Genomic DNA, 27,188 nt, shown 5'->3' with positions numbered 1-27,188 from the left:
TAGTAGAGATAGGGTTTCACCATGTTGGCCAGGCTGGTCTTGAACTCCTGACCTCAAGTGATCTGAGTGCCTCGGCCTCCCAAAGGGCTGGGATTACAGGCATGAGCCACAGTGCCTGGTCAAGGGTTTATAAAACTTTTTCATACCCATCATCCCTTTTGATGCCCACAAGAGGTAGGGTAGGTATCACTCCTATCTTACAGACGAAGAAAGTGAATCCAGAGAATTTTGCTCCAGAGCCCTTTCTCACACACACTACACTTCTCATTGAAATGTCCCTGTCCACTGGACCCAGCTCTGTACCGTGGGTACTAACATCTTCTGTAACCAAGCTCTGCCCAAGTCACTCTGTAGCAGAAAGGCTTGTCCTACTCATTTTGCCTAATCCCATTCTTCCCAATCCTGCTCAGACACTCTTACCCATCCTGGGTGTGCACATCCTATCCAGCACTGTGCTTGGGGACTGCTGACCACCCCTGTGCCAGGTTGTCTGTCTTCCTCTTGGTCCCCATCCTAACCCTCATCCTACCCCACTTTGGGCCAGTCCTACCACTTAGGCTGGGTCAGGACAGGAGGAAAGGAACACAGGTGGACAGGTAGGTCCTGTAAAGGCTCCAGACTGGCCCTGCCTCACCCAGCACTTGCTGGACATGGTCCCTGAGCCCCAGGCCAGCCTGGACTATCTCCCCAGGTACCTGTGGCCACAGAGCGGATGAGCACAGCATTGAGCTTGAGCACGGGGCTGAAGGTCTGCTTGCTGTCTGAGGAGCCCACAGCGGTCTTGCTGTGGCACTTCAGCAATAGCTTCTCATCCTGTTTCTGTAGCAGCACTAGGAGGTCCTCCAGCAGCAGCACGTGGAGGTCTGGAGGGGTATGGTCATGGGAAGGTGTTCCCTGGTGCCTACTCATCCCTCATGAGCACAATGCAGGGCCACAGGCTCCTGGAGGCTCTAGGAAGTCCTGGGAGTCTGGTGACCCCATTTCTCTCTCTGGTTATTCCCTTCCCATGTCCTGAGCTATCACCTCCAGTCATGTTTCAATGCTTGGGAAAGACAGAAGAGCCCAGGGAGGCCCACCCACTACAGGTTCCTGCTCAGTCCCAGTCCCCTGGCACATACCCAAGGTCTTATCCTTGCTGATCCTCCAGGTCAGGGGTCCCTCATGGATCATTTTTCTGGTTGTAAGATCCAGGCTCTGTTAAGGAGACACCATTCATTCATTCATTCATTCATTCAAGTGTTTGAGAGCCTACTGTGTGCCAGACATTGTGTTAAGTTGCTGGGAATTGGTAAATAAGAAAAAGTCCTTGCCCTTACTCTCTTGTGGGGGATGAAGACAAGCAAAAAGGTAACTGTGAAGTCATGTGCCATGTGGCAGCAGGGGGATATACCAATGGCTCTGACTTGGGTCTCCCACCTGCCCCTACCACGTGCCAGCTACAGTCCCAAGAAGACCACATACTGCTTTTCCTGCCCATGCCTCCAGCTCTATTCCCTCCCAGAAGATCTCCACCTTACCTCCAGTTCTACCCCATCCCCTGCTCTCTCAGGCTGAGTTCCAACATCTAGTCTTTCTTAGGTGGGGCGGCCTGCCTTGTCCATCTAGGGACAGGGTGACAATAGCAGGGTGTGTGTCTTCTGGGGCTCCATTGTGCCACCCTATCTGGTCTCTGTCTCCTACCTCTAAGACTCTCCAAGCCCTGACCAGTGTTCTGCTCCTAAGGGTACCCACAAAGTGTGAGGGGTTGACTGCTGCAGCCTCTGCCTCCTACCTTGAACTCTGCTGCCAGGGGGTTGCTGGCCCTCTCCAGGGCGGTGGCATCCAGGCGTTTCTGGTAGCCCTCTAAACGGTGGCGGTTCTCTGTTTGTTTTACCGCTTCATTCACATACTTGAGAATCTCCCGGCACTGGTCCCGGGCCCGGCACAGCTTCTCATGCTCAGAGGTGCCACCTACCAAAATGGACAGAAGAGATGGTTGGGGCTCCTGCCTGAGAAGTCTATCATGGCGCCAGCTGTTATCTGCCTATTCATCCATGGCAGCTGGCTTGCTTCAGACCAGCAGGCGTGGGTGGAGGGGAGCCACCCTTGCCTCACATGAGGACCCCAAGTGGTAAGGGTAACTTTTACTGAGCATCTTCACGTCTCAGACAGACTACTGCTTTGAAGACGCTGATAGCTCCTGGGAATCCCTGCCTCTACTACAACCAGCTCTACAGATGCAAGGGACAGAGACTGTGGTAAATGGCCACAATTATGCCTCTGGAAAGCCTGTTCAAATCAGATTGGGGTTCCTAACACCTCTCTGTCCTGACTCCAATGTCTGAAATTTGGGGGTAGTGAAAGATGCCCAGGATCCCAGGGAGAGTGACAACCTGACCCTCTTGTTCAGTCTGGTCCCCTGCCCCTCTAGTGTAACCACATAGGCTGTGTCTTTTGTGCACTGCAGGGGGCATGAATGGGGATAAAATCCAGCCCCATGCAACCAGAGGGACCCAGGTGCCCTTGAGTGCCAGCCTGTGTTGGGCACCGGATGCTTTCCTTGGATTTGCACAAAGGCCCACACAGGTGGCCTTCGATGGTGGCCCCTACTCCTCCCACTGTTAAACACCTTATATTTTCCAAAGGACATTTACAATCATTTTCTTCTCTGAAACACCCCACAACAGAAAAAGGACGAAGACACCAAAGACCACAAGGCACAGTGACTTGCTAAGGTCACAAAGCAGTGTCAGAATGAGGGTCTGGCACGAGGCCCACTGCCTGTGATGCCAGCCCCTCCCCAGGTGCTACCCTCTGTGTGCTTGATGATGCTCTCCAGCAGCAGCGGGTACTTGGTGAGCCGCTGCATCTCAGAGATGATGAGGTCTCTCAGCTGCAGCCGCCGACACTGAGGGTGGCTCTCAGCCTCCTAGACAGCAGGAGACACAGAAGGGAGGAGATGTCAGCGTGGCTGGGAGCTGGCTTATGGGCTCAGGGCCAAGATGGGTGTGAATATGACAAACAGGTCCTAACGCCAGATGGATCACTCAGAAATGGCAGTGGAAGCTTCTTCCTTAAAGATGTAGAGAAGGGTGTGTGGTGGCAGGGAGACACCAATCCAAAGGGATATGGTCAAAACAGAAGGGCAGGCATATTGCTGCCATTCTATAGACAAGGAAACTGAGATCCATCTCAGGACACACAGGTGCTGGTGGGTGAGCCAGGCCTCTGACTGCTAATCCAGGATTCTTTCCAACAAACAGAAGTCTCTTTGTCTAGAGTGAGTCAGTGCTTTTGAGGAGCGTGTGCTGAAGGGTAGAGGGAGTTGCTGTAGACAGGGATGATGTGGCCAGAAGGAGAGAAGTTCAGGAGATCCTTGGTGACCTTGATGGAGATGAAGGAAGGCCAAGGCATGGCCAAGGACGCACCTGCATGAAGAGCTGGAATCGACTCTCCTTGCGTTGCTTGGTCTTGATTAGCTCTAGGGCTATTGACTGATAGGAACAGAACTGTGCAGCCACTTGCTGGAGTTCCTCTCGGGCAGGGCCATCAAACTGAAGAGGCAGAATGGACACGGGGCCAGGCATCAAACCCCTGCCTGGGACCAGACCCCTGCCTATCCCTTCCTTTGCCAAATTCTCTGGCCTTGGGTAATGAGACCCTGCCTCCCCCAATCTCCTCCTTGCCAAGAGGGAGAAGTTTGGAGCCATACCCGGGCCAGCATGAGGTCACTGATCTCTTTGATGATGGGGCCTTCCTCCCGGAGCTTCTTCATGGCTTCACACCAGGAATCTGGGGCAGGAAGAGAACAAATACAAATGCCTGGGGTTGAGCTCAACTGCCAGAACCTTTCTGACAGAGAGAAGTGAATCTCTGACAGCAGTGCCATGGGAAGGGTCTGGAAACCATTGTACTTTCGGGGTGAACTCCAGTGCTGGTTTCAGGCTGTCCACACATCTTTTTCTCACCAGGGATTGGTGGGAGGTTACCTACTCAGGGAGGTCCTGGCAGTGGGGCCAAAGTGGAACAGGAAGCTGAAGGGCAGCAGAAGAGGAGTCTGGAGGGGCACAGGCTCCTTACTGTGAATCTCTATGAGTTCAGGCAGGTTTGGGAAGAGCCGGGCCAGCTCCTCCCGGGGCATCAGGTTCTCCTTCTTCATTCGCTGGTAGAAGATCAGGTCCAGGACCCGGAGTGTGCGCAGGTGGGAAGCTTCAGTCACAAACAGCTCTGAGCGGTGGTTGTGACAAGGAGGGTAGAAAGCCAGGGAGAAAATGGATCAGCAAGTATCTAGAGTCCCTGACCTGGTTCCCACACCACTCTATTTTTGGGGGAACTGAAGTGCCAGTTTCAGATCATACGGCAACTTTTCTCTTACCCCAAGGGCCAGAACTGAGGGGAACCTTATAGCAACAGGCAATGTGGACCTGCTCCAGCACACAGGGGCCCCCCACCCTATTTACCTCTTTCCCACCCTTGTGTCTTAGGCATTCTGGACCTATTCCCACACGTGTGAGCGGAGCTGGGGGCAGTGGAGCACGTTCTCACCATTGATGACCTCTTGCCGGTCAATCTCCCGCTGGGTTAGCCCAGCCACCACATCCTTGCCCACTGTATGCTGCCAATTTTGGGCATCTGGCTCTGGCTCCAGGTCAGACAGCTGGCCCAGATCATCCTCTAGGAGGTGGGGAAGGAGGGCATCTGTGCAGAACCCCAAACTGGGGGACTCAATGCTCCTGGGGGAAAACAGGCAGCTCAGCTTCATTTAGGAGGAAGAACTCACACAGAGGGTTTGGCCCTCCCTCTCCTGCCCGACCTGCTTGCCCCATGCACATGGGAAACCAGTGGGCCCAGAAGAGGAGACAGCCACCCAACCAGCCCCTTGCGGGTGAGAGGAGCAGCTAGGTGTGGATGGGACACAGAGACACCAAACAGAGGCACCACCGTGCCCATCACTTACCTGCGGCCCATTTTGGGAGTGAATGGAGGGGTTGGGTTCTCAAGAGACCTGTGGAGGGAATGTCAACTCTCAGCAACCCTCTATCCTTGCTGCCACCCCTGAGATGTCCATGGGTGCAGCCGTTGTAGCCCTGCCCACCTGGTGGAGAGGCTGGAGGTAGAGGACGAGGCTGACTGGTGCAGGCGAGTAGCCTCCGCAGCAGCATCCATGTCAACATCACTGCGAGAGCGGGGCACGTTCTCTGCCTTTCGAGACCGTTTCATCTCTTCCCGGCCCTTGAGGCTTTCAGAGCGGCCCAGGCGAATCTCTGAGCGTGAACTGGGGGGAAGGGACAAAAGACTTTGGGACTTGGGAAGTCAGTGGGCCATGCTTACATCCTGGCTAACTCTTACCTGTGGCTCCATCTCAAAGATGCCTTCGTGCCACAGGTTCTCCTCCTGAACATGGCCAAAGCAGCTGGATGGCAGTGGAAGCTTCTCAATGACAGACTATTTTTGCTGCTCTACAAACTCCTCCTCTCTCCCCAGCCTAGCCTGATGGATGGACAGTCATCTTCCTCTGGAGCTATTAGGAAGGGATCCTAACAGGAAGATGAAATCTGGGGCTAACAGACTCAAGAGTTGTAGTGTGTCCAGAGGCCTGAGACACCATGCTTCTGTCAAGAAGGTGGTAGACATCATCGTCCCTCAACAGGGAACACAAGGTCCCAGCTCCCTGCCCCTAGTGGCCAGTTCACGTTGCCTCTGCTTTGGAACGGGTCAGCTCCCACCTTTAACTCTGCTTGAGGCGAACCTCTTTTAAGAGGTCTTAAGAGGAAAGTGGAGTCACTATATTCACAGCTCATTTTAGGATTTTCCACACTGCCTGTCAGAAAGTTCTATCTGCTGCTGGATTCTTAGCCCTCCAGTTTTGATGTGGATGAGTTCCATTCTTATCTTAACAGTACTGTTCCTAAGATTCCATTTCCTCTCAAGAGCAGACAGGCTTGTGCTTAAAGGGGCCTTTTTACTGATAGGCAGGACCCGCTCCTTGGCCTGCCGTGCTTGGCTACTGAGTGTCTCTGGGGTTTGATGAGATGCTGATGACTGGGTGTTGCGGTGTCGAGTCCTGCAGTGCATCAGCCCAAGACAGCTGGCACCTCTGACCCCTAGCCGCCCCAGGATGGTCACCCCACCTCCATGCTGTGGCCCTGTTGGGCTGGTTTTCTGATATTATTAGTAATCTACATCCTGCTCTGCTTCTAGGACCACAGGAGGCCTGGAAATGTCTGCAGAGCTCTTAATAGCACAGCAGGTTGCTGCAATGAGGAGCTAAATGTCTCGGTCTCCATTCATTGTGCCCAAACTGCCAGATGATCCAAAATGGAGCTCATCTCCTAGGGTCCTGAGGGTTTTGTCTGCAGGGTTAGAAAATATACTGCCCACTGATCCCTTATTGAATTCACCCTCCAGAATTGTGTTAGAACAATCCCAACCCAGACTAACTCAGAACACTTTTCAGTGTCCTAATGGGTCACTGTACCACCACAACAAACACCCAGTGGAGTTACTGGGGCTGCAGAGCTAAGCACCTTCCTTCAAGCACCCAGAAGTAAGTAATGCTCCTCACCAAGAAGTGAGGCATATCATCTATCTTTGCCCCCAGATTCCTAGGGTATTGCCTTCTAGAACTGGGGCATCTTATACCTGTTGAGTATCTACAACAATCTCTGACCCGCCATACTGCTAATACTATTTCTTCTGAGATTGCCAATGAGTTGATAATCATCAAACCCAAAGGCTTCTGCTTAGAGTAGCTTTAGGATCCTAACGAGTGTCTTAGGGCAAATTTACCTAGCAATGCCAAGAATGCAACTTTGTAAATGGTCTCAAATATTTTCTCAAAATGTTGATGTCTTATAGTCTTAAAATATTTGATATATCTACGACATCATGTGCTTCCACAGGAATCACATAATTTGCGTATTTAACTTACCCATTAATGTTAGAACTCAACCTTCCCCCAGTACAAATCTAACCTTTGTCTCCTGTAAATCTGTCAATTCTCATGGCAGCAAAATCTTTTAACACGTGTTAAGCTGAAAAAAGGCTTCATATAAACAGAAAGGAGTAACCTGCATTCAAGCAGGAAAGGTTGGCTTATGGTTTGATAATTAGTTATTTCAAAGGCAAAATAGGCCAGGTGCAGTGGCTCATGCCTATAATCCTAGCACTTTGGGAGGCTGAGGCAGGAAGATTGCTGTGGTTGGGAGTTCGAGACCAAGCTGGGCAACATAGTGAGACTGTCTCAAAAAAATAAAAATCAATTAGCCAGGTGCAGTGGTGCATGCCTGTATCCCTAGTTACTCAGGAGGCTGAGGTGGGAGGATCCCTTGAACCCAGGAGTTTGAGGCTGCAGTGAGCTATGATTGCACCACTGCACTCCAGCCTGGGTGACAGAGAAAGATCCTGTCTCTTTAAAAAAGAAAAAAAAAATCCCCAAAACAAACAAACAAACAAACAAAGGCAAAATGGCTTGAATATCCACGCTGCTACATACTGACTTGCTTTCATGCCTGCCTATACTCCAGCTCAGTGGCTCTGAGGCTTGACTGTACACAAGCATTATTTCCCCCCACACAAGACCATATTACTCTACCTGTTTAAGTCACCTTTAAGGGTGGTGTTGGTTTTTAAGTGTTGGCTATAGAATTTTAGACATGACTTGACTGCTGTCATGCCACAATCAAGAGCAAGTAAGTCCAAGAACAAGTTTTCATACCAGACGGGGACTCTAGTTAGAACCTGACCAAAGAAGAATATGAGAGATGCCAGTCTCAGTTCCCCTTTTTCTTCTTGAAAAGGGAAAAACAGTCCATTTGTAATCAATCCACTTTGCCTCTCTTTGCTGAGGTGGACATCCGATGCCTATAGTTACATCATTTGTCTTTAAAGTACCCAGCAGAATCTCATCTCTGGCTCTCTTCCTCACATACAGACAGGAAACCACTTTCTTTTGCCTGCCTGGGTCTTTTTTCCCCAGGACTCCCTCTTGCCCCCACTATAGTCTTCCTTATCCTTGTCACTTAGGGTTTCCTGATTAGCTGCTTTTTATCACCTAGCTCGATCTTGGATGAAGGTTACTGAGTAGTCAGGTGATAAATCCAAAGGGAATTTGAAAAGTGTGTAGTTCTTGGGCTGGAAGTCGGGGATCTGCTTGCTCTTCCACTGGCCTGTTCACTAGCACACAATGTGTCTCCTGAAGATACTGGGGGTGGGGAGGAAGTTCTGTAAAGGGAGCCTTAGAAGCTAGTGGAGAGGGGTAAAGTAGCTGGAATTAAACCCTAGCATCAGCCCTGCCCATGACCCACTCTTCGAGCAGCTGGCGAGTCCCATCCAGCCAGTGCTACCTGTCACTCTCCAGCAGGTCCTCAGGAAAGCTTCCGGTCGAGAGTCGTTGTGTCCCAGGTTCTGGGGCATCATACTGCTGGTTGTTCTCAAAGTGCTGAATGATGTTCCTCACATTGCCTGGTTTGACTAGAAGCAAAAAGAAAATGAAGGACACTAGGCTTGCTGTTCAGGGATGGCTTCTCGGGCTTGGACTTCCCCAGATCCCAGAAGACAGAGCAATGAGCAAGCGTGGATGAGAACAGCACTGGACCAAGAGTCAGGAGATGTGTTCTGGTCCTGGCTCTTCTATGAATATGCTGTGTGGCCCTGGGCAGTCACACTACCTTTCTGGGTTGATTCTTTCCTCATGCGCAAAATGAGAGGGTTTGGAAGTATATTTTCCATAAGCATTCTTTTGGCTCTTACATTATTATAATAACGCTTCTGCTTGAAAGTCATGGATTAGGTTTTTCCTAAAAGCCACATACAGGTTAAAAAAACAGCCAGGAAGACCAAAGCACATCTACATGTAATTTGGCCATGTTGCCAAAATATATCAGACATTTCTCAAATTTAAATGAATTTTAGAGTTCTTTATTTGTTTTTCTCTGCCTCTCCTTCCTGTCCTTTCTGCCCTTCTCTGGACTTCATCACTACAGAATCAGACTCTTTAGTACCGTAAGAGATGACCTAGGAGGAACAGAGGAGAGACTTCACTGGCATTCAAATTCCAGCCCCCTTTCAAAGCTAAGACAGAAGAGAGCTGTTCCTGTTCAGACAGAGAGGGCAGATGGTAGAGTGAAAAGGCACAGGTAATGCCAACTACAGCCCCTGGAGAACTCAGACCCAGAGTTCTGTGGCTCTCAGCAGGAGGGAAGAGAGATAAGGAATTCACCTTCAAGTCAACTAGCTCAGTTCTGAGCCCATCGATATTAGAACAGGGGTGGGCTAGAAATGCTGGCTGCCTGAGACCAGCGGAAAGGACAAGGGGAAATGGGGAGGCAATATCAACAGCCCAGGGTCTGGGCCCTGATCCTACTTCAGAGATTCTGACATCTACATATACAAACTTACAAATCTGTCTCAAAATCTGACTTTCATAAGAAAACTTCTAAGTCAGAGAGAACAGAAAAAAATTTAGCTGCTGTCTTCACAGCTTACAACTCGACAGCCTTTAGGCAAGTGGCTAGGGAATATTTTTCTAAAACTGTGTAAGTAGCTGTGGGTGCACATTACAGGAGTAGGGCTATTACCATCACTCTCACTTTGGAGATTAAGAGCAGATCTGCCTGTCCCAGCCTGAACGTGCATCTGGGCCTTGAAGCCATGCAGATGCCAGGGCCAGCTGGGCAGCCGCAGCCCTGAGCCACCCTGGCTGGGTGATGATGTGGGAGCCTGGGAACATCCTATAACTGAAAGCCGGCAGGCTGAGTCCACTCTTCCCTTTCCCATGGGCCACTTGGAAAATGCACAATTAATGTTCTAGATAGAGTTATACCTTAGCTGTGGCAAAATACAGGCGTAGCCCTGAGATCTGGTATAACTGAATGACCCAGAGTAACAGGGGAAAAACAGGTAGAAGGAAATGCATTTTAAAAAAGAGCAAAGTGGCAAGGCACACAGTGCCTCATGCTTACAATCTCAGCATTTTTGGAGGCCAAGGCAGGAGGATCACTTGAGCCCAGCAGTTTGAGACCAGGCTGGGCAATATAGTGAGACCCTCTCTCTACAAAAAATAAATTAGCCAGGTGTGGTGATATACGTCTGTGGCCCCAGCTACTTGGAAGGCTGAGGTGGGAGGACTGTTTGAGCCAGGAGTTCAAGGCTGTAGTAAGCTATGACTAGACCACTGCACTCCAGCCTGGGCAACAGGGCGAAACCCTGTCTCAAAACACAAAAACAAAAACAAAAAAACCTGAGGACTGGATTTCAAGGCCATTCTTTTTTTTCCCCTTGTTTTATAAACTTTTTTACATTAATTCCTTATTTTTACTGCTTAAAATGGCATACAGTCTAGGAATTTAGTAACTTTTAAACTAATTTGGAAGATAATATTTTTAATTGTCACTTTTACATAAAATAAATTGCAGTAACAGAATAGTTTCCAGGTTGCATCCCATTGCTGTCTCTCTCTCTCTCTATATATATATTTATTGTAGAACCTAGAAAGTGTTAATCAGTTGCACACATATGGACCTTATTAACAGGAAATGAACTTGCTCAATTCTGTGACAATTCACTGTAGGCTCTAAGCTTCTTGTGGGTTAATGTGTATCACATTAATGTTTTAAATACATGGATTCTGGAAGATACTAGGTCCTCTAAAATACATTTAGGGTCATTCTTTTTTCACTGCTGTGGTTAACAGTGCTGGTAGTCAAACGTCAAAAGAGATGGAGGTGCTATACTGAAGGGCTTAAGTAGATGATAAGAACAAAAATATCCAAGAGAAAAACTGTTGGAGACCCATACTTTACATAAAAAATAAAATCACCTTCAAAGCTGACATTTTAATTATTTTAACTGAAAACAAAAATCTGAGGCACTGACCGGGCGCGGTGGCTCATGTCTATAATCCCAGCACTCTCGGAGGCCAAGGCGGGTGGATCACCCGAGGTCAGGAGTTCGAGACCAGCCTGGCCAATATGGTGAAACCCCATCTCTACTAAAAATACAAAAATTAGCTGGGTGTAGTGGCACATGGCTGTAGTCCTAGCTACTCGGGAGGCTGAGGCACGAGAATCCCTTGAACCTGGGAGGCGGAGTTTGTAGTGAGGCAAGATCACACCACTGCAGTCCAGCCTGGGCCACAGAGTGAAACTGTGTCTCCAAAAAAAAAAAAAATCTGAGGCACTTCTGCTTCACTGCAAGACCCTTCAATGTGTGAGGGTTCCCCTCACTTATACAGAACTCTGGATTTTTGGACCCTCATCCTTGGAGATGTGACTGAATTATAGAGAAAAGGCCTCAGGCTATGGAAAAACTGCCAGAGGAACCAGAAGTCTAGTCTCGGCCAGAACTACCAGAAGGAGCTGTCCCTGCAGGAGAAGGGGTCTTGCCCCCTGGAACTCTGAGTTAGGAGACAAGGTCTTGTACCTGGCATGAGGGTGGTGCCCTCCCCAATCCCCCACAGGGTTTGCAGCACACAGCAGCTTTAGCAACAATGAGCAACGCATAAGAGAAATGGAGAGAAGAAAGAAAGGGAGGGAGGAGGAACAGGATGGGAGATGATGAGAAAGAAACAGAAAAGACAAGATTTGGGAGATGGAAACTCAATGCTAATGCAAAGACAAACCCAAATAAAATGGTCCTTTTACCTTCCACAGGGGACAAGGGAATATGAAATGCTAAAAGAAAAACAAACAAAAACAAAAGTAAACCATGAAGAGTCAATCAATGTTTTAAGAATCAAAATAAAAATTACATCAAGCCAAAAAATTAAAAGGTAGTGGCGAAAATCAAGGCTGATCTAGAAGAATCTCTTTCCGTTTCCTGCAATGCAGCAATTTCAGAAAGGGAGGCCAGCCCACCCCACTGCCCTTCACAGATTCCCATTGATATTGGGGGGCTTAAGGTACTGACTGGGAGGGGCCAGCAACAATTTCCAGACAAATGACACACGCTGGGAAGAGATCAATGATAGGATCAGTTGAGTTTTGGGTTACTGATGGCATTAGGGGAATCTCTGGGTCCCAAACTTGCCCCCAACCTGACTAGTTCTACTTAATAGTGACTCAACCATCCCCCGCCCGCATCTGTACTACTGTAGTCTTGTGTGCTAGGACCAATTATAGACCCTTGGATGAAGGTGAAGGGGGCATTTACTGTCCACAGGGCGATCCTTGCCGAGGGGAAATGTTTCTCACGTGGTTGTTTGGTAGCTAGAACTGCTCTGGGTTCCTAGACTAAGACCCGGGGACCGGCACGGCTTCCTTGGCTCGGAAACATTCACCTGAACCTCAGAGATCCTGCACTGGATTTGGCAAGGGGAGAAAGTGGCTGTGGTCTGAGTTTGGGCCTGTGGCTCCCAGAAACACAGGAAGGCCCTCTGCCAACATACTGGTACATGAAAGGGCTAAGGTCCCTGCCCAAGGAATGCCCAAGGCTGTTGCTCCCCAAATACTCACTGCTTTGAGAAGAGCTTTTGGGCTTCCCAATGTATTTGAGGATAGGGTTTCGCTTCTTGTCCTCCAAGGCATCCCTTTCTTTCTTGGAATTGCTGCTCTGCTGAGACAGGAGACACTGGTGTTTGCAGGAGGTCCTGATACCCAGGCGTGGCTGCTAATCAATTCTGCCACTGTCCCCCAAGGCTGGCCCTCAGCAAGTAACTGGAGAGCTGACTCTTGCTGGTACCCTAACAAGCATGTTCGCCTCTGGCCTGGGTTTGGAAGAGACTGAGAGCTGCTCTAGTCTGGGGGTCCTCACTGACTCCACATCCAGGTGGAGGGATGTAGCCAGAGACCTGCAAAACGGCTTTCCTGACCTACCTCAGCACAGAGAACTGCACCAAGAGGAGGTATTTTCCAGGACAGCTCTGTTACCTTCTTTTTATTTTTTTTCAGACAGAGTCTCACTCTGTTGCCCAGGCTGGAGTGCAGTGGTATGATCTTGGCTCACTGCAACCTCCAATTCCCGGGTTCAAGCAATACTCGTGCCTCAGCCTCCCGAGTAGCTGAGATTACAGGCATGCACCACTATGCTGGACTAATTTTTGTATTTTAATAGAGATGGGGTTTCACCATGTTGCCCAGGCTGGTCTCGAACTCCTGAGCTCAGGCAATCACCCGCCTTGGCATTCCAAAGTACTAGGATTACAGGCATGAGCCACCATGCCCGACCCTCACCTTCTTGGTCTTAGGGAAGAACGGTAGCCACTTGTCCTTGTCAGGAGCAGACTGGGCCTTTTCAGCTGTGTTGGAAGGTCGTGCCTCTCGAAGACGGATCCCAGCATGGCTCATGTAGGTATTGAGGGCGAAGTCCATGGGGGCGCTGTAAAAGAGGAACAGTGTCCTGAATCAGAGAGCTCAAGTTATCTTCCCTGTGCCAAACAATCTCTTCACCACCACGCAGTGGAGTGGGGAAGGGGTAGTTACAGGTGAAAGTATTCAAAGAAAAGTCTAGAATAATTAAATGGGACAGCAGGCAGAAGCTGGCTAAAAGTCTGGGCTGTGACCTTCTCCACACAGTGAGCCCACAGGTAACCAATAATAAGACTTTTCCCAGGAGAAGTCTTATTCTTTCCCTAAGCAGAACTCTTCCCCATGAGCAGATGATGGTCAGTGGAAGAACATGCCAATTCCCTAAAATGTAAGTAAATAATTTCCTGCCTGGTCAAGCCATAGGCAGATGTGGAGGACTGGCTGAGGTCTGCAGCTGATACTCTCAGGCATATGTGCAGGGGTGGGGAGGCCAGGGGAAAGGAGAAATGCCAAGCAGCCTCTGCCAAGGTACACTGCCTTCACCATCCTCCCACCCCAGTACAGAGAAAAAGAGATGGAAAAGGAGCTGTCAGGTGGCTTCCAACTGCCACAAATGAAAATGTCCAGAGCTCTGTTTAAAAATGTCCTTGTACCCACAATTTGCTGGATGGATGATGACCCACTCTATGCATTCAATGCAGCAAGGCTTCAGCTCTGTCTGTATTTCCCTCTTAAACAGACTCCTAACCCCATTTTCTCTCCCTTATTAGTGTGTATGCTAAGGGAATGCAGACTCATTTTAACCTTGGCTAATGAAAAACAATGAGATAAATATATACGCTGCAAAAAAAAAAAATTCTAATATGTGCCAAGAAAGGAACTATGCTGCACCCCAGCTCCCCTCTGCAGATGTCACTAACAGGCTGATTCCACGATTACTGTTACTACTTGAGGTGGTTTAAGGGAAAGACGTGAGAAGAGAGACAAAGGGCTCATCTGGGTAGAGAAGCTGCCACCAGGTATGGGACTGTGAGAAGCGATGGCAGCTTGGTGTCTTCCCACTGAGGAGCAGACCCACATCCCCAGGCAGTGATCCCTGAGCATCAGGGGCGTGGGCCTCATCACCCCTATGTTATGGTCACACAAACACCTGAGTGCTAGACTTTCAGGAACCACGGTCCTTCATGGTTGTACAACATGAGGGACTCCCCTGTGATTGTCAGAAATGGAAAGCATAGTAGCTCAACCCCACTCCTTCCACCTTGAAAGCTGCAAATCCACATCATAGACTTGCTTACCTCCTGTCTTCCTCATACTTGGACCTGGAATGGAAGAAAGAACAGATGACTCAGACTGCAAAGACAGAGGCTGGTCACCTGGTTAGAGGCTAGGAGGAGGGTAAGTTTTTCCTAGATGAAAGGAGGGTTAGTGGGGGAAAAGGAGAGAAGTACGTCTGATGCACAAGTATTTGGTACATAGCAGGAACTCCATAAATATTTGCCGAGTTGAAATATCAGCCTTAGCAGAGACTGCATAGGTTTCATCTTCTTTGCTATTTTTACCCTGTCCTTAAAGTGCCTGGCTGTGCCTATGGATCTGACTTGTATGGAATGGCTTAACCAAGGTCACATAACTACTTAGTGAGAAGCAGTAGTACGGCAAAAAATTGCTTCTAAGCCTGAAGTGTCCCCACAAAGTCTGTGATACTGGGGCTTGCATCACAGGTGCCTATGACACTTTCGAAAATGGCGCTAGAAAAACATAACAAAAGCAGCTGTGCCAGAAGCACCTTAGTATGTTGCACTAGTTCAGTTTTCTGATGTGGATTAGTAAAAGATGGTTCAATTTCCCCTAAGCCAGTTCTAGCTGCCTCCTGAAGGAACTTTATCCACTGGGCACACACATCACTGGCCTCACTCTCTGTGACAGATAAGATCTTAGAGGCAGGAAGGGAGAGAGGTCAGGAGGAGGGCCAGCAGGGGAAAGCAGAAAGCTTACCACATTCCTGGGGCCCGTGGTCTGTCATAACCACCAAATGACTATCAGGAGCTCCAGGCTCTGCCACACCCTTGAACACCTGCAGCCCTCAGCCTGACCAATGCAGCAGGAGGGCAGGACTCCCCATCTTTCAGGGGCAGGAGAATCAGGCAAGAAGTGGAAGAGGGGGAGAGGTTGAAAGAACAGACCCACAAAATATGTCAACCTGCTTAGGACGTTCAGTGGGGTGGGAGGAAGCTGAAAGACTCACAAAATATCTCCAAGGGCAGCCAGCTGCTTCTCAGCCACTTGGCGCTCTCGGAGAGGGTCCCCATCCAGGTCCAGCAGGTCATTTTCACCATACAGGCTGCCCAGCCCCAGTGTGCGCTTCGTTCTAAGCCAGATAAACACAGGGAAAGAAAGAAATATACACAAATACTCAACAGATGGACACCCAGAAAGAACAAGACAAACACATATAACAAGAGATATGTGCACGTCCCAGAGGGAAGGAGCCAGGGCCAAGAGGCGGAGGTGAACGAGGAGAGCGGTGGGAGGTCAGCTCCTGGGCCGACCTGTAGTCGTGGATCTGCTCTTGGATCTCAGGCATGGCTGCCTCTTGAGCTTCACAGAGAACACCACGGGCATCTTCGCTGTTCCGCAGGCGCGAGTCTGTAGTGGGAGATCAGAGAAAGCAGAGTGGATGGGGTACTGGGGGTGGGGGGAGATCCCTTCTGCTGAGCATCTCAAGGCATTTCAGCTCCCTATGACACTGGGAGGAAGGGCTGGCTTTCTGCCCTGTTAGCCTAAAGGGAGAGGAGGCCTGGACCTCTCAGGTCATTCCTGAATTCAGGACTGGATGCTGATATCTAAAGTCCAAGGCAAGGACAAAAATATTTTCTGGATGTTCTGTGCTCCATTAAGAGAAGTATTAAAGCCCCTCTCATTGGATATGTCTAAGTACCATCCTCTGACATCCAAGTGCAGACCTCTGAGAGGCTTGTTCCCCTCTACTGCTCCAGAAGCAGCTCACAAGGCTAAAAAAGGCAAGCACTTCACACTCCATGAAACCTGAGCTCCCCAGTAGAAACTGAAAGATGTCTCTCCTCTAGTCCCTGCATCTAGCTCCAGCCAGGCTAGGCTAAGTCCTTGGGAGCTGTGTTTCATTCTCACTCTGCTTTTGAGCAAGCTCTGTTCACCCTATGCCTGGGCTTTCCTCCCCGTCACATGTGCCCGTAAATCATCTCTTTCTAAATGCAGCTTCCAATTCCTGTCCTCTAAAAAGCTGCCAGTGATTAGCTTCTCAGGCTGACATCACCTTAGACTGCCTCCCCTTAATTCTTCTACTCATGATTAGAAGGAGAAGGGAGACGGGCACCATCTAGCCTGCCTGGTCCTCACTCTGGACTCGCTGCTGTCAGTATTAGTTAGGGAACTTATAAAAACAAAAATAAATCCCCCCTCCCCCCCCCAAAAAAAATAAGAAAAACCACTCTGGAGATTCCAACTCTGCAGGGAGGATGGAGCGAGGCCCTAGTTTCTGTATTTTTTGAGTTCCCCAAGGGATTCTTGACAATCAACCTGGCTGAGGAATCCCTGATCAAGTCTGTTTCCTCTTTGTTCAGATAAGCCAACGGAGGCCCAGAGAGGTCATGTAGAAGGCTGGCAGACATGAACCCAGGTCTCCTAACTCCAAGTCCAATGTCTTCCCATGACAAGCTCCCCCTGGCAGAGTGAGCGCCTAGGCAGGGTCTGTCCCATTTGCACCTGTCCGTAAGCTACTGTGCAGTGTTCTGGAGCAATCGTCCCATGGGTCTTTTCCTCTATTACAGGACGGTTGCCCAAGGACAGGGACTATGTCCCTTCTGTCCTCTGGAGCCTCCTGAGAGCTCGGGACAAGAAAGCTACCAAGAAGAGACTAACCGACCAATGAGCCAACTTACCAATTTCAGCCTGTAGCATCTCAGGGATCTTCACTCTCAGAGGCTAAAAAACAGAAGTGTGGAGCAGAAGCAGTCAGGTCTGCACACTCCAGGGAGATGAACAGTGTGCGAGGCGAGGAGGGGTTGGCCACATGAACTTCTTGCCTTTTCGCCTACATCTGCCTACCATCCTTCTCATCACTCTCCAACTGCACACCTGAATTCTAGGCTAGGGTTTTTGGGAAATGGAGTCTGAGGCTACAGAGCAAGCTGGTACTATATTCTGAGGGCGGCACAGGCAGTTTTTTTCACTCTTATTTCCAGGCCATTAGAGCGCATGGGATGGCATGTTGTCCAAAAAGTGGACCTGTGCTGACTTAGCAGCAAGGGAAAAGGAAAAGCCTTCATTAGGCTATTTGGTGGACTTTCCCTCCCGCTCACTCCCATGGGAAAGCTAGCCTTGTGTCACCCAGCCTTGCAGTTAGCATGGTGTTCTGGCTTTTGCTACACAAGTCCCTGACACCTGGATACTGGAGAGGTCCCATAACAACCAACAGAGAACAACTGGCAGCTCTAACCTCCCTACTCAAGACCCATTTAAGAGGGCAAATATAAAACTCTTAAGAAAAACCAATTTTCTCCAACCTCATTAACCCTACTAGCTTACTGCCAAAAGAATAAAGTCACCTTGGAATTAGTCTAGTTGATCAGATTAGAAAGTCTGGGATGGCGATTGCCCTTTGCAGGCAGAAATGCTCTTGCCAGCGGGATCCCTGACATACCCCGGGAACTCTGTCCCAATGCACAGGGTGCTATCTATCCCAGACACTCTGGGGCCTCCCATCTCTGACTCCTGCCTTTGGGCAGTAATAGCAACCCAGACTGAGCTTCAGAAACCTGGGTTCTCCTCTTGCCTCAAGGATCTAGGTCATCTGATGTCTCTAGACCTCTGTTTCTTCGGCCTAGGGATGGGCAAGGCAGGGAGGGTTGGGGGGAACCAGGGCACTGAATCAGGGGACAATAGGGAGAATTTGGTACAATCTCTTCCTCCAAACATTCCAGAGACAGGCAATGTGTATTCTATATGTGGAACAACAGAGGTACTGTGAGATTTTTTGAGAGTGGCGCTAGGAACAGAATCCAGGAATATTAATCTCTCAGCCTAGATTTCTCTTTAAGAACCTGTCTCCACTTGGCCTGGATGTTTTGCTTAATTTTCCCTGCCTCTGAGTAGTTCAAAGAATATGATAAAATTATAATCCAATCTATGACTGCCTTACCGCATTTTTCTCCAGGAAAATATTCCAGATGTCTTTCCCCAAGCTTCGGGAATCCTTGGGGCTTGTCTGCTGATAAACTTCTGCACACAGGTAAAAAAGCTAGGAGGAGAGAGAACTGGGTTAGAGCAGTGGTTCTCCCCCAGCAGTGATTTTGCCCCCTAGGGGACATTTGGCCATGTCTGGAGACATTTTTAGTTGTCACAACTACTGGGCAAGTGCGGTGCTACTGGCATCTAGTGGGTACAGCCCAGTGATGCAGCCATATTTCCCCAAAGGCACAGAACAGTCTACCACAACAAAGAATTCTCCAGTTCAGAACAGTTGAGAAAGCTGGGGTCAGAGTATTTCAGAAACCTGTGGTAAAATAATCCCCACCCCCTTTCCCACGGGCACATCTTCAACACTGATCACTCCTCAACTCTGTATCCTCTCCACACGTGCTATTTCACTTGTGTCTTGTGCTGCTTTACGTCTTGTTTCCTAAGGGTTCATGTTTTATTTCTCTTTGTGGTGTGCCCTGTCTTTATTCAGGAATGCTTCTGGCACTTGGACATGCACACAGGTGTTCAATGAATACCTGTGGATGGCTGTTCATTCTGGCTTCTGATGGTATCCCCAGAAAGACAAAACAGCAGCCCATGCCCCAGGTGAGAAGTTTATTCTGAAGAATATAACCGCAACTCCTCTCCTCCATCTGCCCTCCCGTTCTAAGCAGCTGAGCAGAATAAGGAAACTGGGAAGGTTGCTGGCTCTGAGCACTTTCCCCGGCACTTTGGTCTCTATCCCTTCACATTCCTTCTTGTCATCACCTTCACACGGAAGACCCTTTAAGCCTTGCCATCTGCAAGTTTTCTCGCAGGGCCACTCTCTCAACTCCCTAGTCGGTCTGTATCTACCTTTGTTTAAAAAACGAAGGAAGAGGCCGGGCGTGGTGGCTCATGCCTGTAATCCCAGCACTTTGGGAGGCCGAGGCGGGTGGATCATGAGGTCAGGAGATCGAGACCATCCTGGCTAATACGGTGAAACCCCGTCTCTACTAAAAATACAAAAAAATTAGCCGGGCATGGTGACGGGCGCCTGTAGTCCCAGCTACTTGGGGAGCTGAGGCAGGAGAACAGCGTGAACCTGGGAGGCGGAGCTTGCAGTGAGCTGAGATCGCGCCACTGCACTCCAGCCTCGGCGACAGTGCGAGACTCCGTCTCAAAAAAAAAAAAAAAAAAAAAAAAAACAACTCTAGGAAGAGCAACTTCTCCAAGACGACTTCCTGAACTGATCAAGAATGAGTTTTCCTGGCCTTGCTCTCTTGCTCCTCCCTAGGCAGCTGATGTAGTTAGTTAGCTGTGTCATACAGTGAAAAATCCCCTCTCCATAGGTTTCATCTTCTTGGCTATTTTGTCTGTCCTTGAAGTGCCTGACTGTGCCCATGGATCTGACTTGTAACAGCCAGGGAGCAGAAACAGAGGCTAGAGGTCCTCTCTGCCCAGTACCAGCAGGCACTCAATCAAGACAGATGATTCTGACTTACCAGTGGACTGGGGTCTGCCTGAGAGAAGATGTAACGTAGAAAAACCCCCAGGTGAGCTGGCCGAGACTTCAGTTTCTCCAGATCCTGGAATATGATGTCGCTCTGGAAGGCAGAAGGATGAGCATGGTGGGAAGCCGGGCACAGCAGCACAGCGGGTTCCAGCTTAGTTCCCATGTGATTCCCCGTCCTGGGTTCATAACAGGAGGCTCCCCGCCTCAAGTTCCCTTCACAGCTGATGCTAGTCAAACTGCTTCTAGTCAAGAGCAGCTTGTATGACAAAAAAAAATGATGAAAGGAGAAAACCAGGAAACCGTTACCTCGTTGTTGAAATAACCCGGATCATAGTCTTCCTCTGGGCCAATAATTAAAGGCTTTGGGCTTTGATCTACACCCTGGGGGAGAGAGTCAAATTGCAGAGATGAGAGGTTATAGAGGACAGAGGATTCAACCACCTCAGTGAAGTTTGTTTAGTTGCAGCACAGCACTCACAAAGCCACCCGGGTCTGGTGAACGTTGGCATCTCACTCCCGCCCCCAAAATCAGAGCACAGATGAAATGATTTCCACTTGCAGGAAGTCAACTGCTTCTGGGTGGGGCAGGGCAGATTCAGAGCAGCCTGGTCACATGACATATGAAGATGGGAAGTAGGAGAAAATGCTCTCTTCCTGTTTGCAAAAGATCTGGGGTGGGACTGTCAGTCAACAAAATAAGAGCCTACAGCTCCTGCTGGACTGCTGGGTTGGGGGCTGTTTTACTTAACAGAGTAAACAGCCACCCCTACCCCAAACACACATCCTCCAAACCTAGTGTCTACCACAGTGCTACTGAACAGTTATTCTGTGCCTAGTAAGTACTGGTGGCTAAATAATGATTGGAGAGCCTACTAGTAGATCTCTGCCTCTCTGAACAAATGGAGATGCGGCTGATCTTTCTCTAACACCATTTGCATTATTTCGTTTGCCCGCTCAAGAATCTGTGTTAGATCCCCATTACCTGTCTAAAATCCAAATTTCTTAGTCTGGCTTTCCTTTCTTTCCCCCTTATGCTAATTTAAATAAAAACCTAATCTTAATGGACATGCCATGGATTAGGTATGATGAGACTTCATATTGCATAAACTTCTCAGATGCTTCACTGAACAAATTTTTCTCCTAAAGGTTCCTTGAGCTTTCAAAGCTTTTCTACTAACTCTATTTCTCACTCAATTTGATATTTTTCATTTCCAGTGATTCCCCAACAAGGTCTCTGCTTCTGGAACCCACTCAGCTTACATGTGCCTATTTTAACCCAGACCTATGATACCCTCCTAACTCACTTTCTTAAGGGGCTTTTCCTGACAGTTCCTCTCTGATGCTCCTCACCCCTTTTTTGTTTTCCTGGATATTTATGGTCTCTATGCCCAGAATGACTGAGTCACAGAACATGAGCGGCCCAGAAGGTATCTCAGACACTAGAGTCTAACACTCATTTATAATTGAAAAAAGTGAGGCCCAGACAAACTGACTGGTGTGCTCAAAGCTGCAGAATCAGGCCTGATGTGCTGTATTTGTATTTCCCAGACATATCCTGAGTATCCTCCTCTCCGAAACACCCTAATCTCTGACCCTCTTGGGGTCTGAGAGCCCCAGGAGGTGGTGGGTGAGCACTTCTGGCTCTACTGAGCTCTCTGGTGAAACCTGAAAAGCACTAAGCTTTTGCTTGTTTATGGGGAGGATTTTTTTAAAAGTCTTTAGAAATACATATTCTTTCTGATTACAAAAGTAGAATATGCTTATTATTAAAAAGATCAAACGTTATAGAATGACATAACAGAAAGTGAGAGTTCCTTATGCATCCATTTCCCCGCTGCTGACAGTTTTATGGAAAGTATAGGTTTTCTTCCTATGCTGTTATTAACATTTATGACTACTAAGAAACTGGAAATTATACTCTACTTGCTCTTAACACTTGAAAATACCAACTTAGTTTTCAGAAGATGAAAAAATTTCAGAAGGAAAACAAGGGCTCCAACACTATTGACCCCACACCTGCTTCTATGAGCCACCTGAAGGAAAGCCTTTCCTAGAACAGGATAGACGCCTGAACCCCTTAGCAAACTGAACTTGGTCCTTTAGTTCTACAAAGACAGGGGTATAGAGAGGGCAATGAAAGAGCGGCTAGGATAGGAAAGAGCTCTGTGTTGGGGACCAGGAGAACTAAATTCTAGTTCTGACCCTGCCAGTAACAAGGCTAGCCCTTGAACATTCCCTTAGACCACACGAAGATTCTAATGGCCAACTTTTTTCCTGATTGTGAGAATTACTTGAGATTTTTTGGTAAAGATCTGGCACAGCAGCTGGTACACTAGGCATTTTAATACCTGTCAGATCCTTTTCCCCACCTTTCCCCTCCACATTGTAAGAATAACCAAACTTTATACAATGGGTAACACTAGAGTATCATATGTTGTCATCTTTTTTAAATTCTGTTTTTTGTGAATTTGGCAGCCCAACCAGAATAGGTTCAGAGAGGCTTGGTCACATGTATTCTTCTTTTGCACAGTAGCTCTTGATTAGAATTTTCTTTTGATGCCTGCATAACTCTAGATTTATAAAAAAGTATGTTCACTTAGGCCACGATCCTCTCTTCTACAGATCACACTGTGAAACTTCAGCTTCAAGAAACTTAAGAGCTCTGTGTCCTGGATAAGTCCTCCCCTAAGATGCCACTCAGAAGACAATTTTGATTACTCCCATTCAGTCATTCATTCACTACACATTATGAAGGTGGCTACTATGTGACAGGTGCCTACAGAGATAAAGCATATAAAGTTGAGGTAAGCCACATAGGGAAGTAACAGCAGAGGGATAAATGCTCTAAGAGAAAAAAGATGCTGCTTGGAACCCTGAACTCCAAGGTGAGAGGACAGGTTTACTAAAATCACAACACCACCAAAGAGAGCTCAGTGAGTAGGATTATCGTTTGCTCTGTTTTCTTCCTTGTACCATTTCTCCCTCATTATCCAAATTACTTTAGAGACCCCATCTTCTGAAGACCTCCTCCTGGACTCAGTGATTAACAGGCTCCCAGAGTCAAAAGAACTCCAGAAAGTAGCTTTCAAACTTTCTGTTGACCATGACTTCTAATAAATATGTTTTCACTGCAACTCAGCACACACATATGTAATTAAAACAGAAGTTTCACAAAATACTTTTATTACATGTGATGAATTCTGGTATTTTCTTTTCCATGCTATTAGATTCTACTTCATTAAAACAGATGCTGCTCATGACCTTCAATACTGAAACCATGACTCACCAAAAGATGACAACCCACAGTTTGAAAATACCACCTGTTTAACTCCTGACACCAGTGTTTTCCAGCATGGGAAGTGGAACTCATAAGGATTTTAAGTGAGATGATTTTTGTTGAGGTTCAAAATGATTTTAGGTGCTATCTGGACATGGCATTAAATAATACTGACTCATATTGTAAGAAAGTTAGTTTCTTTTCAGTTCTCATTCCATCCTTTTGATTAACCCAGGAAAAATTTCAGCCTGGTGCCTGCATAGCTTTAATACCTTTAACCAAGGCAGAATTGGCCTCAAGCTTAATTAAAGCCTTTGACAAGCAATAGAATTGATCTAGAGTTTATTTTTCGGGTTGTTTCAAATTTTATCTCTACTTTTTGAGCAAGTTACATCACGTAGTTTAAAATTAAAAGGACACAAAGGGGTAAAGATAATAAAAAGTCTTCCATCCACTTCGTCCTCAAGCCAACTAATTCCCCTCATCAGAGGCAATAACCATCAGTTTCTTAAACATTCATCCAGAGATGTCTTAAGAAAGAGGCTCCTTTTCCTCTTTTTAATATAAATGGCAGCTTTCTTCTACACTGTCTTATATCTTTCTAGGTAGAATTTAACAAACTTGGTTCTAAACTTATATTTAGTGTTACATTTACTCTACATTTACAGTGTATCGTGATGCTGGTTTTAATTTAAGGTAATGACAGATTTCCTTAAGATGAATTTAAGTTTAAAGAACTTAAACTTGGCTTAAAGAAAAATATTAAGTAACATTATACAGGTAGAACGTTGAATATTTAGATGTCTAACAACGTCTGAACATTGTTAGACACGGTTAACGGTGTCTGAAAAACAACAGGCAATTCTCTGGCTCTCAAGTCCATTCCACTGCCAGACAGCCCAGCTTCTTTGCAAGCTGTTTGCATTAAGTCAAAACCCATCTTCCTGAAGTCTCTCCTGGATCTAGCTCCACCCTTGAGAGCAGGGCCTTTCAAATCAGGTTTTGCAGAACCTTAGGGCTCCATGGAAGTGCCCTTGAGGGCAGGGGGAGGTTGATCAGTAAAGGTCCTAGGGGAGCTGAGTTTTTTTTTTTTTCTTTTCTATGTTAGGGTTCCAAGTAATAAGATTTTGTTTGAGAAAAGGATTTTGCTAAGGAACGGGGAAACTGAAAATTAGTATCCTGGAGAAACACTGCCTAAACCTATTTCCTATTCTGTATAGACAGAAAGACCAGCTATCCGCTCCTTAGCTGTTACTCCCTACAGATGCATTCACCCACTCTCCACATAGAAATGGAGCCAGCCTTACTTTCATATCTCTATTTATGCCATGTTCTCTTTCTTTACTATTTGCTCTCTATGTAAGTGACTGTCTCAAAGTTTGGGTTGCTGAAGCAGGGGTTTAGTCTGATGATCCAAGACGATGTATTGGTAACACCCATGCCTCCAAATCTCACTTCTGAGAAAAGGAAAACTGCAGGGTGGCTCCAGATCACTCACCTGGTCACCGGTTGAGGGGACTGCTGCATCCGAGCCCTGCCGCCTGTGGTGCTGGGCCACCCTGGCCATGATCACAGGGGAGGTTCGAGGACTGTCTAGCCCAGGGTCTGACAGTACCGAGTTCCGATTCATCAATGACTAGAGAAACAAAGAATTCTGTGAGAAGGAACCTTGTCCGGAAGACCCTCAAGGCTCAGCTCATTTGGTGTTGGTGGTGATAACCATACTTATAACATCAGCCAAGAGAAGTGCAGTACTTGCTCTGTGCCTGGTATTATACTAAGCCCTTCATTACACATTATCTCATTCGATTCACACAGTAGCCCTTTGAGGTAGATACTATTATTCGTCCCATTTTCACACAAAGAAACTGAGACTCCAAGAGGTTATGAGACTTGCTAAGTCAGAGAGCTAGTCATGAGGTGTATTCTGGACTTAACCCAGGCAGCCTCAACTCACAGCACACACTCTTCATCACCAACTCTGTGGCCTTCCAGATAATGTCAACTGTAGATTCTTTAGGATCCCTGTCCCACTCCACTTTCTTGGTGACTTTCCCACATACCGATCCTTTCACATATATTTCACCATTTTCCCATGGACAGGGCAGTAAGAAAATAAAATTCCAATTGTGATCTAAAATTAGGTTTTTAACATCTTTTCAACCATATATTCACATATTTAATTACTCTGGCTAAGCAAATATTTTGCTAACTTCATTACTACTTCTTCCACTCATTCTTACTTTTGTATTGCAGTTCATAGTTTACATGTGCAAACTGAGAACACCTGGAAGAGATAACCTTTGAGGTCAAAACCTGAAATTCTTTTAGTCATTCCAGAAAAGACAAGCTATTTGGGAAGAAAAAGATCCACAGCAAAAAAAGACTACCACTTCTGAATAGGTTGGGTTCACTGTATTAATCTAAGATGATGTTATTCCTGGACAGGTGGAAATATGTTTTTGGTCAAGTCACTGTTTTAGATTATTTCGTCTCTGCTCCCTCACTCTCAAAGGCTTGCCACAGTTAATGCCATGGCCGCCCTCTCCACCCTACTCTTTATATAACAGAGTTGACAATCATAAAATGAAAGCCAGATTTGATAATCTTGCATGTTGGATGCATCTGAAATTTCTGCTTTGGAACCCAGAGCACAGTGATTATATCCTTGGAACTAGAACGATGGAAGAGGCACACAGAGGCCTCAGTGCAGCTGGTAGGCAGCAGAACTTGGGTCAAGGGAAGGGACCCCGAATGCACGTTCTGAATGGGCCTTGCCCTGCTGGGACTCACCTCACTGAGGGAAGGAAAGCGTTCTGTCCCAGAGTCCAAGCCACTGTCCCCCTCCTGGGAATCCAGAGAGAGCCGGCCTGAGAAGAAAATAGTTTCTATAATACAGAAGGAGCTGTGGCCTAGGGGAAAGAGAGCCTTTATTCTGGGCACCTGTGTGCAGGGCAGGAAGAGGGAGCTGCCACCTTTTCTTTCACCAGTTTCCCTTCAGCTCTCTCATCCCATGACCCCTAGACTCGGACACTTCCCGGCACACCTCCCCTCTGCTCTCATCACATCTAGCTTTCACCTGTCTATGCACCTGGGCACAGGCCATGTCACCTCCTGAAATAAGACTGCATAACTCTCTCTCACAACTAGTTTTGCTCCTCAACTCCTTCCCAACCCTCTTCTGGTCACCACCCATTTCTTCTTACAACAAATATTTGCTGAATTCCTTAGTGCCAGGAGCTGTCAGGCAAGCTGCTGTCTGGACCATACTCATTCTGGTATCTTACTAGCCCTTATCTATCCCGGCTATTGGCTATACACTCTATTCTACTGCCTAAGTTGTATCCAGCTTCCCTGTGTATTTGTACTGCTTTCTCCCATTATTTCATTTCTCAGAGGGCAGGCACTATATGTTTTCTTTCCTGGAATCTGCCCCATGGGGAGGGTAAACAGATAAGAAACCTGGACTAGAGATATGCCAGAGAAAAAAGGGGTGATGGGGGACTTACCTTCTGATGGTCTCTGGCTGGTGTCACCATATAGTGGAAGTATGTCCTAAAACAGAAAGGCCCACAGGGTGGGCAAATTCTGTGAGCCTCTCCCCCTACGGTTTTCTTCCACCAATCAGTGCCTTATTTGCTTACAATTAGTGGCCTCTTCCGCTTCATTGCCTCAAAAATGCCCAGCTAGAAGAGATATTGCTTCATTTGTACAGTTTGAGGATGACAATGACCCCTAATGGTGGAAAGGGAGCTTTACCATTACTGAAATTCTAAAAGCTAGCTTTATCCAATCACCCTGGACCTCAAAGCATCTATTGCCTTATTTGGATACAAGAAAGAACTTCTTAACCATCAAGAAGTATAAAAAAAGACTCAAGCAGGTGACCGAGGGAAGATATAAAAGGTTTACCTTTGGAGATCTTTGAGGAGGATGGACAGGCATTGGCCTGAGACTGACTGAGCTAGTGGGA

General features: G+C 47.5%; 1 protein-coding gene across 32 annotated transcripts in view; it reads right to left on the bottom strand.

Annotated features, from left to right (window-relative positions):
• The window catches only part of ARHGEF11 (Rho guanine nucleotide exchange factor 11), a 112,534-nt gene that overhangs the window by 8,394 nt on the left and 76,952 nt on the right, over positions 1–27,188 (bottom strand). For 14 of the 32 annotated variants that reach the window (XM_057302409.2, XM_034937934.3, XM_034937889.3 and 11 more), the window contains 24 exons: positions 26,725–26,770; positions 26,009–26,085; positions 24,714–24,851; positions 20,245–20,319; positions 19,928–20,029; positions 18,403–18,501; positions 17,144–17,186; positions 15,776–15,872; positions 15,472–15,594; positions 14,522–14,545; positions 13,149–13,293; positions 12,432–12,531; positions 11,622–11,651; positions 8,325–8,451; positions 5,075–5,254; positions 4,937–4,984; positions 4,525–4,712; positions 4,060–4,206; positions 3,692–3,771; positions 3,408–3,533; positions 2,791–2,908; positions 1,772–1,950; positions 1,119–1,194; positions 696–863 (listed from right to left, as the gene is read on the bottom strand). In XM_057302409.2, the coding sequence (XP_057158392.2) occupies positions 696–863; positions 1,119–1,194; positions 1,772–1,950; positions 2,791–2,908; positions 3,408–3,533; positions 3,692–3,771; positions 4,060–4,206; positions 4,525–4,712; positions 4,937–4,984; positions 5,075–5,254; positions 8,325–8,451; positions 11,622–11,651; positions 12,432–12,531; positions 13,149–13,293; positions 14,522–14,545; positions 15,472–15,594; positions 15,776–15,872; positions 17,144–17,186; positions 18,403–18,501; positions 19,928–20,029; positions 20,245–20,319; positions 24,714–24,851; positions 26,009–26,085; positions 26,725–26,770 (2,536 nt within the window). The remainder of the gene's footprint in view (positions 1–695; positions 864–1,118; positions 1,195–1,771; positions 1,951–2,790; positions 2,909–3,407; positions 3,534–3,691; positions 3,772–4,059; positions 4,207–4,524; positions 4,713–4,936; positions 4,985–5,074; positions 5,255–8,324; positions 8,452–11,621; positions 11,652–12,431; positions 12,532–13,148; positions 13,294–14,521; positions 14,546–15,471; positions 15,595–15,775; positions 15,873–17,143; positions 17,187–18,402; positions 18,502–19,927; positions 20,030–20,244; positions 20,320–24,713; positions 24,852–26,008; positions 26,086–26,724; positions 26,771–27,188) is intronic. The other 18 variants (XM_063604438.1, XM_063604453.1, XM_034937882.3 and 15 more) reach the window with 3 other exon arrangements.

The sequence above is a fragment of the Pan paniscus genome, chromosome 1 (assembly GCF_029289425.2).
Source record: "Pan paniscus chromosome 1, NHGRI_mPanPan1-v2.0_pri, whole genome shotgun sequence".
NCBI classification, from domain to species: domain Eukaryota; kingdom Metazoa; phylum Chordata; class Mammalia; order Primates; family Hominidae; genus Pan; species Pan paniscus.
This window is presented reverse-complemented; position numbering and strand designations above follow the sequence as displayed.